At 38.3% G+C, this 19,133-nt stretch overlaps 1 protein-coding gene across 1 annotated transcript in view; it reads right to left on the reverse strand.

Annotated features, from left to right (window-relative positions):
* Positions 1-19,133, reverse strand: part of LOC308081182 (retinal guanylyl cyclase 2-like) — a gene marked incomplete at its 5' end in the record, with an annotated part of 60,972 nt that overhangs the window by 17,794 nt on the left and 24,045 nt on the right. The window contains 6 exons of the mRNA XM_080457573.1: positions 4,204-4,347; positions 5,380-5,611; positions 8,456-8,632; positions 8,778-8,861; positions 12,381-12,497; positions 12,775-12,859. Coding sequence (XP_080313699.1) covers positions 4,204-4,347; positions 5,380-5,611; positions 8,456-8,632; positions 8,778-8,861; positions 12,381-12,497; positions 12,775-12,859 — 839 coding nt within the window. The remainder of the gene's footprint in view (positions 1-4,203; positions 4,348-5,379; positions 5,612-8,455; positions 8,633-8,777; positions 8,862-12,380; positions 12,498-12,774; positions 12,860-19,133) is intronic.

Genomic DNA, 19,133 nt, shown 5'->3' on the forward strand with positions numbered 1-19,133 from the left:
ATGTAATAATGTCTAGTATACATAGTTACATAATAATACATAATGAATGTAATATAATGTAATGTAATAATGTCTAGTATACATAGTTACATAATAATACATAATGAATGTAATATAATGTAATGTAATAATGTCTAGTATACATAGTTACATAATAATACATAATGAATGTAATATAATGTAATGTAATAATGTCTATACATAGTTACATAATAATACATAATGAATGTAATATAATGTAATGTAATAATGTCTATACATAGTTACATAATAATACATAATTAATGTAATATAATGTAATGTAATAATGTCTAGTATACATAGTTACATAATAATACATAATGAATGTAATATAATGTAATGTAATAATGTCTAGTATACATAGTTACATAATAATACATAATGAATGTAATATAATGTAATGTAATAATGTCTATACATAGTTACATAATAATACATAATGAATGTAATATAATGTAATGTAATAATGTCTAGTATACATAGTTACATAATAATACATAATGAATGTAATATAATGTAATGTAATAATGTCTATACATAGTTACATAATAATACATAATGAATGTAATATAATGTAATGTAATAATGTCTAGTATACATAGTTACATAATAATACATAATGAATGTAATATAATGTAATGTAATAATGTCTATACATAGTTACATAATAATACATAATGAATGTAATATAATGTAATGTAATAATGTCTAGTATACATAGTTACATAATAATACATAATGAATGTAATATAATGTAATGTAATAATGTCTAGTATACATAGTTACATAATAATACATAATGAATGTAATATAATGTAATGTAATAATGTCTAGTATACATAGTTACATAATAATACATAATGAATGTAATATAATGTAATGTAATAATGTCTATACATAGTTACATAATAATACATAATTAATGTAATATAATGTAATGTAATAATGTCTAGTATACATAGTTACATAATAATACATAATGAATGTAATATAATGTAATGTAATAATGTCTAGTATACATAGTTACATAATAATACATAATGAATGTAATATAATGTAATGTAATAATGTCTATACATAGTTACATAATAATACATAATGAATGTAATATAATGTAATGTAATAATGTCTAGTATACATAGTTACATAATAATACATAATGAATGTAATATAATGTAATGTAATAATGTCTATACATAGTTACATAATAATACATAATGAATGTAATATAATGTAATGTAATAATGTCTAGTATACATAGTTACATAATAATACATAATGAATGTAATATAATGTAATGTAATAATGTCTATACATAGTTACATAATAATACATAATGAATGTAATATAATGTAATGTAATAATGTCTAGTATACATAGTTACATAATAATACATAATGAATGTAATATAATGTAATGTAATAATGTCTAGTATACATAGTTACATAATAATACATAATGAATGTAATATAATGTAATGTAATAATGTCTAGTATACATAGTTACATAATAATACATAATGAATGTAATATAATGTAATGTAATAATGTCTCGTATACATAGTTACATAATAATACATAATGAATGTAATATAATGTAATGTAATAATGTCTAGTATACATAGTTACATAATAATACATAATGAATGTAATATAATGTAATGTAATAATGTCTATACATAGTTACATAATAATACATAATTCATGTAATATAATGTAATGTAATAATGTCTAGTATACATAGTTACATAATAATACATAATGAATGTAATATAATGTAATGTAATAATGTCTAGTATACATAGTTACATAATAATACATAATGAATGTAATATAATGTAATGTAATAATGTCTAGTATACATAGTTACATAATAATACATAATGAATGTAATATAATGTAATGTAATAATGTCTATACATAGTTACATAATAATACATAATGAATGTAATATAATGTAATGTAATAATGTCTAGTATACATAGTTACATAATAATACATAATGAATGTAATATAATGTAATGTAATAATGTCTATACATAGTTACATAATAATACATAATGAATGTAATATAATGTAATGTAATAATGTCTAGTATACATAGTTACATAATAATACATAATGAATGTAATATAATGTAATGTAATAATGTCTAGTATACATAGTTACATAATAATACATAATGAATGTAATATAATGTAATGTAATAATGTCTAGTATACATAGTTACATAATAATACATAATGAATGTAATATAATGTAATGTAATAATGTCTCGTATACATAGTTACATAATAATACATAATTAATGTAATATAATGTAATGTAATAATGTCTATACATAGTTACATAATAATACATAATTAATGTAATATAATGTAATGTAATAATGTCTAGTATACATAGTTACATAATAATACATAATGAATGTAATATAATGTAATGTAATAATGTCTAGTATACATAGTTACATAATAATACATAATGAATGTAATATAATGTAATGTAATAATGTCTAGTATACATAGTTACATAATAATACATAATGAATGTAATATAATGTAATGTAATAATGTCTAGTATACATAGTTACATAATAATACATAATGAATGTAATATAATGTAATGTAATAATGTCTAGTATACATAGTTACATAATAATACATAATGAATGTAATATAATGTAATGTAATAATGTCTATACATAGTTACATAATAATACATAATGAATGTAATATAATGTAATGTAATAATGTCTAGTATACATAGTTACATAATAATACATAATGAATGTAATATAATGTAATGTAATAATGTCTAGTATACATAGTTACAGTATAGCCTGTCCATGTCATTCTGAGTTGAGATCCAGAGGAGACAGACCTGCTGTCTCCACCAGCCTCTACTCCGTTATGTATGCCCTGTTTTATGTTCTATGTGTTCTATGTGTTCTATGTGTTCTATGTTATGTTCTCCATGCCCTGTTTTATGTTCTATGTGTTCTATGTGTTATATGTTATGTTCTCCATGCCCTGTTTTATGTTCTATGTGTTCTATGTGTTCTATGTGTTATATGTTATGTTCTCCATGCCCTGTTTTATGTTCTATGTGTTCTATGTGTTCTATGTGTTCTATGTGTTCTATGTGTTCTATGTGTTCTATATGTTCTATGTGTTATATGTTATGTTCTCCATGCCCTGTTTTATGTTCTATGTGTTCTATGTGTTTACCATATGTTTTTTTGTGGACAACGCTCCACACGTCCTAGACTCTTCTCTCTTCTCTAAAACACTCTGGACAACTCTCCACACATCCTAGACTCTTCTCTCTTCTCTAAAACACCCTGGACAACGCTCCACACGTCCTAGATTCTTCTCTCTTCTCTAAAACACTCTGGACAACGCTCCACACGTCCTAGACTCTTCTCTCTTCTCTAAAACACTCTGGACAACGCTCCACACGTCCTAGACTCTTCTCTCTTCTCTAAAACACCCTGGACAACGCTCCACACGTCCTAGACTCTTCTCTCTTCTCTAAAACACCCTGGACAACGCTCCACACGTCCTAGACTCTTCTCTCTTCTCTAAAACACCCTGGACAACGCTCCACACGTCCTAGACTCTTCTCTCTTCTCTAAAACACTCTGGACAACGCTCCACACGTCCTAGACTCTTCTCTCTTCTCTAAAACGCCCTGGACAACGCTCCACACGTCCTAGACTCTTCTCTCTTCTCTAAAACGCCCTGGACAACGCTCCACACGTCCTAGACTCTTCTCTCTTCTCTAAAACGCCCTGGACAACGCTCTACACGTCCTAGACTCTTCTCTCTTCTCTAAAACACCCTGGACAACGCTCCACACGTCCTAGACTCTTCTCTCTTCTCTAAAACACCCTGGAAAACGCTCTACACGTCCTAGACTCTTCTCTCTTCTCTAAAACACTCTGGACAACGCTCCACACGTCCTAGACTCTTCTCTCTTCTCTAAAACACCCTGGACAACGCTCCACACATCCTAGACTCTTCTCTCTTCTCTAAAACACCCTGGAAAACGCTCTACACGTCTTAGACTCTTCTCTCTTCTCTAAAACACTCTGGACAACGCTCCACACGTCCTAGACTCTTCTCTCTTCTCTAAAACACACAGGACAATGCTCCATACAGACAGACAGACAGACTCTCACCATGTGCAGGCATGTCCAGTGTGGCGTAGGGAAGGGTTCTGGTGATGACTTCCTGTATGATGATGGCAAAACTGAAGACGTCTCCGGCATATGTCCCTCCTCTGGTCGGAGACCTCAACAGCTCTGGAGCTGTCCACAACAAGTCTGACACACACGCGCACGCACGCACGCACGCACGCACGCGCACACGCGCACACGCACACGCACACGCACGCACACACACACACACACACACACACACACACACACACACACACACACACACACACACACATGTAGGGTTAGGTATAGAGGTATAGGGTGTATATAGAGGGATAGGGTATATAGAGGGATAGGGTGTATATAGAGGGATAGGGTATATAGAGGGGTATAGGGTATATATATATATGGGTATATGGTATATATAGGGGTATAGGGTATATATAGGGTATATATATATGGGTATATGGTATATATAGGGGTATAGGGTATATATAGGGGTATAGGGTATATATAGGGTATATATATATATGGGTATAGGGTATATATAGGGGTATAGGGTATATATAGGGGTATAGGGTATATATAGGGTATATGGGTATAGGGTGTATATATATGGGTTTAGGGTATACATAGGGGTATAGGGTATATATATGGGGGTAGGGTATATATAGGGGTATAGGGTATACATAGGGGTATAGGGTATACATAGGGGTATAGGGTATACATTGGGGTATAGGGTATACATAGGGGTATAGGTACCACAAGGGTCTTCAGGAGGTGAGATGTTTTCAGACTGAAGACTTGTTTATGGTTTATGGATGTGTAGGAAGCTATAGATAAGTATAGTATGGCTATAGGTACCATTAGGATCTTCAGGAAGACAGGTGTTTGCAGACTGGGTATAGGGTACATATAGGGGTATAGGGTATATATATGGGTACAGGGTATATATAGGGGTATAGGGTGTATATATAGGGGTATAGGGTGTATATATAGGGGTATAGGGTATATATATGGGTACAGGGTATATATAGGAGTATAGGGTATATATAGGGGTATAGGGTATATATAGGGGTAAAGGGTATATATGGGTATAGGGTATATATAGGGGTATAGGGTATAAATAAGGGGTGTAGGGTATATATATATGGGTATATATATGGGTATAGGGTGTATATATAGGGGTATAAGTACCATTAGGATCTTCAGGAAGACAGATGTTTGCAGAATCCAGGATGGTTTGAAGTCCATAGTCTGTGATTTTCAGAACAAAGCGTCCGTCAACCAAACAGTTCCTGGACTTCAGTCGTCCGTGGCTGATGCCTCGTAAATGAAGGTACCTGAGACCCTGAAAATATATAAATACATATAAACATATATATAAAACATATATAACACTAGATAGATGCCTCGTAAATGAAGGTACCTGAGACCCTAAAAATATATATACACATATATATACACATACGTATATGTCATAATTATATATACACATATATATACACATATATGTCATAATTATATATACACATATATATACACATATATATATATATATACATATATATACACATACGTATATGTCATAATTATATATACACATATATATACACATATATGTCATCATTATATATACACATATATATATGCACATATATATACACATATATATACACATATATATATATACATATATATACACATACGTATATGTTATAATTATATATACACATATATATACACATACACCATAAATACAAATACATTTTTCAGAGGTTTCTGTCAGTGTAGCAGTAGATCAGACGGTATAGATCAGACGGTATAGATCAGACGGCATAGATCAGACGGCATAGATCAGACGGCATAGATCAGACGGCATTGATCAGACGGCATAGATCAGACGGCATAGATCAGACGGCATAGATCAGACGGCATAGATCAGATATAGATCAGACGGTATAGATCAGGATCAGACGGTATAGATCAGACGGTATAGATCAGACGGTATAGATCAGACGGTAGATCAGACGGCATAGATCAGACGGCATAGATCAGACGGCATAGATCAGACGGCATAGATCAGACGGTATAGATCAGACAGCATAGATCAGACGGTATAGATCAGACAGTATAGATCAGACAGCATAGATCAGACAGCATAGATCAGACAGCATAGATCAGACAGTATAGATGAGATCCTCTGCCTGATGACAAAAATACCAATATCTCCCCTGGCCACTAGGGGGGGGGGGATTTCCCTTTAGGCTAGAGGTTAAGAGGTTAAGTGTGGCTTAACATGCAGGAGACCCAAGTCAGAATCCCAGGCGTTACACTAACACACTAACACACTAACACACCAACACACTAACACACTAACACACTAATTCACTAACACACTAACACACTAAGACACTAAAACACTAAAACACTAAAACACCAACACACTAAAACACCAACACACTAACACACTAAAACACTAACACACTAAAACACCAACACACCAACACACTAACACACTAACACACTAACACACTAAAACACCAACACACCAACACGCCAACACGCCAACACGCTAACACGCCAACGCGCCAACGCGCCAACGCGCCAACGCACCAACGCACCAACGCACCAACGCACCAACACACCAACACACTAAGGGCCCGTACACACTGAAGGAGATTGGGTCCGATATTGCTGTCGCCGACATTTTTTGGCGCTCGCCGACAAAACCTCCCGATCTGACACAGATCGGCCTCTGATCGGCGAGCTAATGCTCGCTCTGTGTGAAAGGTTCCGTGAGACGATGTGGCCGCGATTATCCGCTCTGCGACGGCTTTCCGACCGTTTTCAGATAACTACCATGTTAGATATTCAGCTCTGTCCCAGACAGGAGATCGGACAGTATCATACATTATGAAAGGGTCTGCGAGGAGATCCACGCTACAGCCAATGAGAGCACATTACAGCCACCGTGGCCAGGGGAGCGTCGCTGGATCTGACCACAACAAACAGTCCCTACCGCAATATTACCGTCCAGTCCTGTATTAAGTTAACATTATAAAACAAAATGAGAGAGTGAGCGAGCCTGGTGGGCTGTTTATTTTAGAGGAATTGTACAGAGAGAGAGAGAGAGAGAGAGAGACAGACAGAGAGTTAGAGCGAGAGCGAGTCTTGTGTGTGTGTGTGTGTGTGTGTGTGTGTGTGTGTGTGTGTGTGTGTGTGTGTGTGTGTGTGTGTGTGTTTGTGTGTATGTGTGTGTGTGTGTGTGTGTGTGTGTGTGTGTGTGTGCAGCATGTGCACGCTGTTTCTGAACAGCGTTGCCAGATGTTGCGAGAGAAATAAGCAACCAGGTCTATGAAAACAAGCCCAAGAAAAGGCCACTTGAGCACTTTAAACCTATATGCAAATACATTGGATATTTGAAAATAGCCGAACTACAAGCTCACAACGCGTCGCAGCTATTTTCAAAGAAAAATCTTGAGAAAATTGTGGAATATTTTCCAAATCCACACAAATCTTGTATGGGGGTCTATGATGGCACAACATATTTACAGAAGGGGGGTCTGCGGACAAATACATATTATGTGTTGTTTAAACAACATTAGGAAACAAGGCCAAATAAGCAACTACACAAATAAGCCCAAAAAATGCACCCCGCAACAACCAATATTTACAAGCAACTCTACAGAAAAACAAGCCCAAAGTCGCTTATAATAAGCGGACATGGCAACGCTGTCACTGACCGCTTCTGCGCACTTGACGTGCGAGAGAGAGAGAGAGAGAGAGAGAGAGAGAGAGAAAGAGCGAGAGAGGGGGGAGAGGGAGAGGGAGAGAGGCATATCACGGGATACGTCGATTAAAATGAATTGGAATAAACTCAAATGTATGTATTGGGTCTGACTCTGGAGATAGCATCCTAGTGAACTATCCTACAGTGTGTCAGCCCTTGTCGGGGATCAATCCTGTTGTGAAGACCACAACGATATTATGACAGCCGATTTCAAGAAATAAACTCCTGCAGTGTGTAGTGCTTAACGATCAGATGACCCCCCGACCACTTTAAGGTCCTGCAGTCTGTACCTGCCTTAACACACTAACACACTAACACACTAACACACCAACACATTAACACGCTAACACGCCAACACACTAACACACCAACACACTAACACGCTAACACGCCAACACACTAACACACCAACACGCTAACACAGATCCCACTGTAATTATTGGGGTAATTAACAGTATTAATAACGGTAATATGTTTTACCTTAATTAGATCCATTAAAAGTGAAGATTTGAACATCCAGTCCAGTCTCATTTCCCCATCCCCCAGGAGGTCGGCCAGGCTTCCTCTGGGGGTGTGTTCTGTTACTATGGCGAAGATCCCACAGTCCAGGAAGACACCCAGGTACAGGTTGAGATTCTCATGTCTCATGTCCCTGAACTACACACAAATGCACAACTATTACTGTGTGTGTGTGTGTGTGTGTGTGTGTGTGTGTGTGTGTGTGTGTGTGTGTGTGTGTGTATGTGTGTGTGTGTGTGTGTGTGTGTGTGTGTGTGTGTGTGTGTGTGTGTGTGTGTCTTACATTACTAAACACGTTCTGGGTACTTTGATTGACAGCTGACATTGTCTTTCCTTCTGCAAACTTCCTCAGCCAAACCCAGTCGCCCTTGCAACCAAACCATGACATCACAGTTAATGTAAACAACCAAACCATGACATCACAGTTAATGTAAACAACCAAACCATGACATCACAGTTAATGTAAACAACCAAACCATGACATCACAGTTAATGTAAACAACCAAACCATGACCTCACTTTAACTGTAAACCAGAGAGTTTGGAAAGCCCTGCTCTAAACCAGGAGTTGAAATGTGGCAATGTGGCTTCAATAACCCCCCAGACCCCTTCAATCCTCAACAACCCCCCAGACCCCTTCAACCTCAACAACCCCCCAGACCCCTTCAATCCTCAACAACCCCCCAGACCCCTTCAACCTCAATAACCCCCCAGACCCCTTCAATCCTCAACAACCCCCCAGACCCCTTCAACCTCAACAACCCCCCAGACCTCTCAATCCTCAATAACCCCCCAGACCCCTTCAATCCTCAATAACCCCCCAGACCCCTTCAATCCTCAACAGCCCCCCAGACCTCTTCAATCCTCAATAACCCCCCAGACCCCTTCAATCCTCAATAACCCCCCAGACCCCTTCAATCCTCAACAACCCCCCAGACCTCTCAATCCTCAATAACCCCCCAGACCCCTTCAATCCTCAATAACCCCCCAGACCCCTTCAATCCTCAATAACCCCCCAGACCCCTTCAATCCTCAACAGCCCCCCAGACCTCTTCAATCCTCAATAACCCCCCAGACCCCTTCAATCCTCAATAACCCCCCAGACCCCTTCAATCCTCAACAGCCCCCCAGACCTCTTCAATCCTCAATAACCCCCCAGACCCCTTCAATTCTCAATAACCCCCCAGACCCCTTCAAACCTCAATAACCCCACAGACCCCTTCAAACCTCAATAACCCCACAGACCCCTTCAAACCTCAATAACCCCCCAGACCCCTTCAAACCTCAATAACCCCATAGACCCCTTCAATCCTCAATAACCCCACAGACCCTCCTTCAATCCTCAATAACCCCACAGACCCCTTCAATCCTCAATAACCCCCCAGACCCCTTCAAACCTCAATAACCCCACAAACCCCTTCAAACCTCAATAACCCCACAGACCCCTTCAAACCTCAATAACCCCCCAGACCCCTTCAAACCTCAATAACCCCATAGACCCCTTCAAACCTCAATAACCCCCCAGACCCCTTCAAACCTCAATAACCCCATAGACTCCTTCAATCCTCAATAACCCCATAGACCCCTTCAATCCTCAATAACCCCACAGACCCTCCTTCAATCCTCAATAACCCCCCAGACCCCTTCAATCCTCAATAACCCCCCAGACTCCTTCAAACCTCTATAACCCCCCAAACCCGTTCAATCCTAAATAACCACCCAGACCCCTTCAATCCTCAATAACCCCCCAGACCCCTTCAAACCTCAATAACCCCCCAAACCCCTTCAATCCTAAATAACCACCCAGACCCCTTCAATCCTCAATAACCCCCCAGACCCCTTCAATATTGCTCCCAATTTCTGAATACTGGGTTCCCATACGCTTTGTGCTGGGGACCCTTAATCTTTAAATGCTGGTGACCCATCATCTTTAAATAATGGGGACCCATAATCTTTAAATGCTGGTGACCCATCATCTTTAAATAATGGGGACCCATAATCTTTAAATGCTGGGGACCCATCATCTTTAAATAATGGGGACCCATAATCTTTAAATGCCGGGGACCCATAATCTTTAGATGCAGGGGACCCAAAATCTTTAAATGCTGGTGACCCATCATCTTTAAATAATGGGGACCCATCATCTTTAAATGCTGGTGACCCATCATCTTTAAATAATGGGGACCCATAATCTTTAAATGCTGGGGACCCATCATCTTTAAATAATGGGGACCCATAATCTTTAAATGCTGGGGACCCATAATCTTTAGATGCTGGGGACCCATCATCTTTAAATAATGGGGACCCATAATCTTTAAATGCTGGGGACCCATAATCTTTAGATGCTGGGGACCCATCATCTTTAAATAATGGGGACCCATAATCTTTAAATGCTGGGGACCCATCATCTTTAAATAATGGGGACCCATAATCTTTAAATGCCGGGGACCCATAATCTTTAGATGCAGGGGACCCATAATATTTAAATGGTGGGGACCCATACTCTTTGTGCTGGGGACCCCATGCTCTTTAGATGCTGGGGACCCATACTCTTTGTGCTGGGGACCCCATACTCTTTAGATGCTGGGGACCCATACTCTTTGTGCTGGGGACCCCATGCTCTTTAGATGCTGGGGACCCATACTCTTTGTGCTGGGGACCCATAATCTTTGTGCTGGGGACCCCATACTTTTTAGATGCTGGGGACCCATAATCTTTAAATGCTGGGGACCCATAATCTTTGTGCTGGGGACCCCATACTTTTTAGATGCTGGGGACCCATAATCTTTGTGCTGGGGACCCATTATCTTTAAATGCTGGGGACCCATAATCTTTAAATGCTGGGGACCCATAATATTTAAATGCTGTGGACCCATAATCTTTAAATGCTGGGGACCCATAATCTTTAAATAATGGGGACCCATAATCCTTAAATGCTGGGGACCCATAATCTTTAAATAATGGGGACCCATAATCCTTAAATGCTGGGGACCCATAATCTTTAAATAATGGGGACCCATAATTTGTAAATGCTGGGGACCCATAATCTTTAGATGCTGGGGACCCATACTCTTTGTGCTGGGGACCCATACTCTTTGTGCTGGGGACCCCATACTCTTTATATGCCGGGGACCCATAATCTTTGTGCTGGGGACCCATAATCTTTAAATGCTGGGGACCCATACTCTTTGTGCTGGGGACCCATAATCTTTAAATGCTGGGGACCCATAATCTTTAAATGCTGGGGACCCATAATCTTTGTGCTAGGGACCCCATACTCTTTAGATGCTGGGGACCCATAATCTTTGTGCTGGGGACCCATAATATTTAAATGCTGTGGACCCATAATCTTTAAATGCTGGGGACCCATACTCTTTAAATGCTGGGGACCCATAATCTTTGTGCTAGGGACCCCATACTCTTTAGATGCTGGGGACCCATAATCTTTGTGCTGGGGACCCATAATATTTAAATGCTGTGGACCCATTATCTTTAAATGCTGGGGACCCATACTCTTTGTGCTGGGGACCCATAATCTTTAAATGCTGGGGACCCATAATCTTTAAATGCTGGGGACCCATAATCTTTAAATGCTGGGGACCCATAATCTTTGTGCTGGGGACCCATAATATTTAAATGCTGGGGACCCATAATCTTTAAATGCTGGGGACCCATAATCTTTAAATAATGGGGACCCATAATCTTTAAATGCTGGGGACCCATAATCTTTGTGCTGGGGACCCCATACTCTTTGTGCTGGGGATCCCATACTCTTTGTGCTGGGGACCCCATATTTTTTTGCTACTCAACACTTCCGGGTTCACATTACTGGCAAGAAGACTAGTTGTTCCAACAGCAGTCAGTTGGTAGGTATATATGTAGGTTACCTCCAGTAGGCCAATGTTGGAGCTCTCAGGACTTGTCTGGATGTAGCTTCGTCCAACTGAACGAATCGGAGTTTTAATTTCGATGAGACTCTTCATTATGGAGTCCTCGTTTAGTTTCTATGGAAACAACACACTTAATTAACATATTCGCTCTTCAAGGTAGAATACTCGTTCAGTATCTATAGACACAAAACATCAATAATTTATTAAATAAAATACAGTACAGTTTGATACATGCAGCTCTGGAATGATAACTAATTTACTAATTAATTAACAATTTAAATACATTTATAAAACTGGTTAAGTTTAACTAATTCATGAACTCGTTAGTTTAATGAGTTCAGACCTTCTAGTTTAACTAATTAATTAACTCGTTAGTTTAATGAGTTCAGACCTTCCTGCTGATTTGTGTGTCGATGAATATGATGTCGTCCAGGTTGAAGACCAGTTTACTGTTGGAGGCAGCTCTACGTCGCCCCCTGTGGAGGAAGGAAAACATACATTAACTCTATAATGTCCTCTATAGATAGAAAACACACATTAATTCTATAATGTCCTATATAGATAGAAAACATACATTAACTCTATAATGTCCTCTATAGATAGAAAACACACATTCTAAAACGACTAGTCCATCCTTGATTCTGATTGGCTGATTTACATATGGTAGTGGTGACATATGAGACTATTATCTACACCTTAGATCAGTTTATATCAATCCTAGGTGCGTTATTTTGTATTATGCACAGTGTTGGGCGCGTTACTTTAAAAAAGTAATTAGTTATAGTTACTAGTTACTTCTCCAAAAAAGTAACTGAGTTAGTAACTGAATTACTTACTTATTACTGAATTAATTATTGTAAAAGTAACTAGATACTAGGAAAAGTAACTATTTGCGTGAAAAAGTTGTAATATGTCAAAGAATTTGGATTGTTTTTGGGAGCCAGGTGCATAGAGTAGAACAGCATAGACAGGTACTTACTACTTACACATAATAACCTTTATCATGAGGGAGAAATAAACTTCAATATATGTATTGCACTTCAATATAATATTTATTGCACCTCAATGCACAGCAACTGGTAGATAACAACAGTAAAACAGGTGTAATTGCCTACACCAGTGGTTCTCAAACTTTTTGAAAGTCCAGTTTTTAAGTCTCAATATGTTGAAATACGTTTTTTTTTAAAAGTAACCTATTTTCCATTCAGTGACAGTTGTGCTAGTCAAAATTCTTCCTTAATTTGGTTTAAAGCTTTACAGAGCAACATGTTCACATACATTTGTCAACTATAAAGAACAACACTGGACTACACTACAGTGCTTTTAGTGTAAATTAAAGAAAAACTGTCTTAGTTACAACTTCAGACAAGACAACTGGTATGGTACTGGTAGACAGTACTTAGCCTACTTCAAGTATTTTCTTTGAGCAGAAGTAAACAGTTAAACAACAACAAGTGCTTTTAACACTAGTGTGAATTAAAGACACAAACTGGCTGTCACACACACACACACACACACACACACACACACACACACACACACACACACACACACACACACACACACACACACACACACACACACACACACACACACACACACACACACACACACACACGTTGTTGCTTTGGACAGACGTGGACAAACACGCTTCCCCCCGGCACACAACGTGCACTTCACGTGTACATTCTTTCCTTTCCTTTCAATAAAGGTGAAGTAGTGCTTGGACCACCAATTTGTGAAAGCCATCTTGTCGGATTGCTCGTGACTCGCCATCTCTTCTCTACTGGTCTGGTTGTTAAAGTTAGTTTGTTTGTGTGTGTGCGCCGCGCTGGGTTTGTGTGTAAAAAATACCCATGAAGATATAAATACCAAGGATTCGTCAGTGATGTCATGTCACATGTCACTGCTTAAACAGCGTCGAGTCCGTGTTACTTCCTGGTTGCGTAACAGCAAAAAGTAAGAGACATCACTGTCGTATCCTTGGTATTTTTTCTAACCGTGTCATGTTTGCAGCAGGAGCAGCAAACCCAGCCTGTAGTAGCGATGCGCGCACACACACACACACACACACACACACACACACACACACACACACACACACTGTCAGCTGGCCCGTGGTAACAGAAAGCTTAGGGACGCTTGACATAGTAACGGAGCACATTTCATTGTCAGTAACGGTAACGGCGTTGTCACGATGGATATTGTAATTCATTAGATTACTCGTTACTGAAAAAAATTACGGCGTTAGGTAACGCCGTTTATTTAAACGCTGTTATGCCCAACACTGATTATGCATTATGTATAATGTAGCTGAACTAGCAAAGGGGAGCGCTTGATTCCCTTACAGACCCTGGGCGGGTCTTCTAAGCACCGCCAGCGCGCACAGGACGGTGACTGAGTGGCTCCGGGCGGGGCTACTCGCCCTCGCAATGTCTCGGTCGCTTTGCTAAATACCTAGGCTAGCTGTTTATACGTGAAGCTCACAGACAAAGTAGCTAAAACAGGATTTAAAACATTATAAATTGCTATCGATCATCTTAGTTACCATGAGATTTACCCAACAGTTACGTTTTGTTTCTCTGTGTCTTTGTTTCGGGATAGTTGACGTCTTCATGTAAACAAGCAGCTCTACTCTCTGTCAGGAGGAAGTGGCTCCTCCTGGTGGCCGGGAAGGGAAACTACTTTCTTGTAGAAGTTGTTGTTTTAATTGGGACGTGTTGCCATATTTGTAACCGTTTTAGAAAAGCAGTAAGCCACGTAAGGACTCAGTTTAACTCCTGTTATGTCTGGGAGGGACTCAGTTTAACTCTATGTTATAATGAGAGGGAGTCAGTTTAACTCTATGTTATATTGAGAGGGACTCAGTTTAACTCTATGTTATAATGAGAGGGACTCAGTTTAACTCTATGTTATAATGTCTGAGAGGGCCTCAGTTTACCTCTTGTTATAATGAGATAGACTCAGTTTAACTCTATGTTATAATGTCTGAGAGGGACTCAGTTTAACTCTATGTTATAATGAGAGGGACTCAGTTTAACTCTGTTATAATGAGAGGGACTCAGTTTAACTCTATGTTAAAATGTCTGAGAGGGACTCAGTTTATCTCTATGTTATAATGTCTGAGAGGGACTCAGTTTAACTCTATGTTAAAATGTCTGAGAGGGACTCAGTTTATCTCTATGTTATAATGTCTGAGAGGGACTCAGTTTAACTCTGTTATTGTCACAGTCCGCTCCTCGGGCTGTGGACGATGACTTTATTATTCGGACCTTGAATGCCCTTATATGGTGTTGGACTCCTATGGGCTGTTCTTTAGGCCTGGTTAGGCCGTTCTTTATATTCTGCATTTGTATTGTAACTCTGTTGCCCTGGCCTTGGTTTTCCGTACTCTTGTTTTGTAGTAGTGGTTCCTGTCTGCCTTGTTTACTGTTTCCTCTCTTGTCTCACCTCCCTGTGATTATTATAAACCTAGTCACCTGTGCTCCTTGCCTGATTGCCTGTTATGTTCACCTGCGTCCTGTTAATCCCCTGTCTATTTAAGTCCTGTGTTTGATTCAGTTCCCTGTTGGTTCGTTGCTTACAGTCGTGTGAGTTATTTGTTAGTCCTTGCCTAGTTGATGCTTTGTACTTAGTTCACCTAGCTTTCCCAGTTTAGTTTCCCCTGTACGTCCTCCTTATTCTGACTGCTTACTTGTGTATCGACTCTGCCTGTACCTGGACTTTGATTACTGCCTACTCCCTTTGTTTGGTGTTAATAAACACTTTAATTTGAGCTACGCTGCCTCTGCCTCTCATCTTGCACTTGGGTCCTACACCTCCAGAACCACACCGTGACAGTTATAATGAGAGGGACTCAGTTTAACTCTATGTTATAATGCATGAGAGGGACTCAGTTTAACGCTATGTTATGTGTGAGAGGGACTCAGTTTAACTCTATGTTATAATGTCTGAGAGGGTCTTAGTTTATCTCTATGTTATAATGTATGAGAGGGAGTCAGTTTAACTCTATGTTATAATGAGAGGGACTCAGTTTAACGCTATGTTATGTGTTTAACTCTATGTTATAATGTCTGAGAGGGAGTCAGTTTAACTCTGTTATAATGTCTGAGAGGGACTCAGTTTAACTCTATGTTATGTCTGAGAGGGACTCAGTTTAACTCTAAGTTATAATGTCTGAGAGGGTCTTAGTTTAACTCTATGTTATAATGTGTTTACCTCTATGTTATAATGTATGAGAGGGACTCAGTTTAACTCTGTTTAAATGAGAGGGACTCAGTTTAACTCTATGTTATAATGTATGAGAGGGACTCAGTTTAACTATATGTTAAAATGTATGAAAGGGACTCAGTTTAACTCTGTTATGTCTGAGAGGGACTCAGTTTAACTCTATGTTATAATGTATGAGAGGGACTCAGTTTAACTAGCAAAATTGCTTGCTCAGGGTGGGATGTCGGGTCTCTTCTCTACATGTAAAGTGTCTTGAGACAACTTGTTGTGATTTGACACTTTAATAAAATTGAATTGAATTGAATTGAATTGAACTCTATGTTATAATGTGTGAGAGGGTCTTACTTTAACTCTATGTTATAATGTATGAGAGGGACTCAGTTTAACTCTATGTTATAATGAGAGGGACTCAGTTTAACTCTGTTATGTCTGAGAGGGACTCAGTTTAACTCTGTTATAATGTATGAGAGGGACTCAGTTTAACTCTGTTATAATGTCTGAGAGAGACTCAGTTTAACTCTGTTATAATGTCTGAGAGGGACTCAGTTTAACTCTATGTTATAATGTGTGAGAGGGTCTTAGTTTAACTCTATGTTATAATGAGAGGGTCTCTGTATAACTCTGTTATAATGAGAGGGTCTCTTTTTAACTCTGTTATAATGTCTGAGAGAGACTCAGTTTAACTCTGTTATAATGTCTGAGAGGGACTCAGTTTAACTCTGTTATAATGTGTGAGAGGGTCTTAGTTTAACTCTATGTTATAATGAGAGGGTCTCTGTATAACTCTGTTATAATGAGAGGGTCTCTTTTTAACTATGTTATAATGTATGAGAGGGACTCAGTTTAACTCTATGTTATAATGTTTGAGAGGGTCTTAGTTTAACTCTATATTATAATGTGTTTAACTCTATATTATAATGTGTTTAACTCTATGTTATAATGTATGAGAGGGAGTCAGTTTAACTCTGTTATAATGAGAGGGACTCAGTTTAACGCTATGTTATAATGTGTTTAACTCTGTTATAATATCTGAGAGGGAGTCAGTTTAACTCTGTTATAATGTCTGAGAGGGACTCAGTTTAACTCTCTGTTATAATGTCTGAGAGGGTCTTAGTTTAACTCTATTTTATAATGTATGAGAGGGACTCAGTTTAACTCTGTTATAATGAGAGGGACTCATCTTAACGCTATGTTATAATGTATGAGAGGGACTCAGTTTAACTCTGTTATGTCTGAGAGGGACTCAGTTTAACTCTGTTATAATGTATGAGAGGGACTCAGTTTAACTCTATGTTATAATGAGAGGGACTCAGTTTAACTCTATGTTATAATGTATGAGAGGGACTCAGTTTAACTCTGTTATGTCTGAGAGGGACTCAGTTTAACTCTATGTTATAATGTATGAGAGGGACTCAGTTTAACTCTATGTTATAATGTATGAGAGGGACTCAGTTTAACTATATGTTATAATGTGTTTACCTCTATGTTATAATCTATGAGAGGGACTCAGTTTAACTCTATTATATAATGTCTGAGAGGGACTCAGTTTAACTCTGTTATAATGAGAGGGACTCAGTTTAACTCTATTATATAATGTCTGAGAGGGACTCAGTTTAACTCTATGTTATAATGTCTGAGAGGGACTCAGTTTAACTCTGTTATAATGAGAGGGACTCAGTTTAACTCTATGTTATAATGAGAGGGAGTCAGTTTAACTCTATGTTATAATGTCTGAGAGGGACTCAGTTTAACTCTATGTTATAATGAGAGGGACTCAGTTTAACTCTGTTATAATGTCTGAGAGGGACTCAGTTTAACTCTATGTTATAATGAGAGGGAGTCAGTTTAACTCTATGTTATAATGAGAGGGAGTCAGTTTAACTCTATTTTATAATGTCTGAGAGGGACTCAGTTTAACTCTATTATATAATGAGAGGGACTCAGTTTAACTCTATTTTATAATGAGAGGGACTCAGTTTAACTCTATTTTATAATGAGAGGGACTCAGTTTAACTCTATGTTATGTCTGAGAGGGACGGAGGCCTCGCCGCCTAACTACGCCTCGCCAAGATAGAATACAAGGTAAACTGAGACCTTTTAACACATTGTCCGCCAAGCCCGTAGTTCTACAGGCCGATAAATCCACCTCTTAAGCGTCGAGCCCGTAGGGCCCTACCGGATGCGTCTTTTGTGGCTCAATGGGCGATCGCGGTAAATTTCAGTACCATCCTTGATTTTTTTCTCATCCCATGACGCTTTCGACCCATCCTATGTAAAAAATATCCGTGGACCGTTTCCTGTTTCTTATTTTATCCCCAAAAAACTTTTGGCTAAACATTATGGTTTTCACACGGTTTAAAACGAATGGTAAGCTCCGGTTGTATTTTCTGTACTTTGGTCGACGAACGGTTATCCTCTTTGTGTTTACAAACGATCTGATAGCAGATCGGATGCTAAGCTAATCTAAGATGGAGCCTGTTTTAGCCGCTGATATCACAGAAGAAGAAGAAGAATAAAGAG

The sequence above is a fragment of the Gymnoscopelus braueri genome (genome assembly GCF_963280865.1).
Source record: "Gymnoscopelus braueri genome assembly, contig: SCAFFOLD_60, whole genome shotgun sequence".
NCBI classification, from domain to species: domain Eukaryota; kingdom Metazoa; phylum Chordata; class Actinopteri; order Myctophiformes; family Myctophidae; genus Gymnoscopelus; species Gymnoscopelus braueri.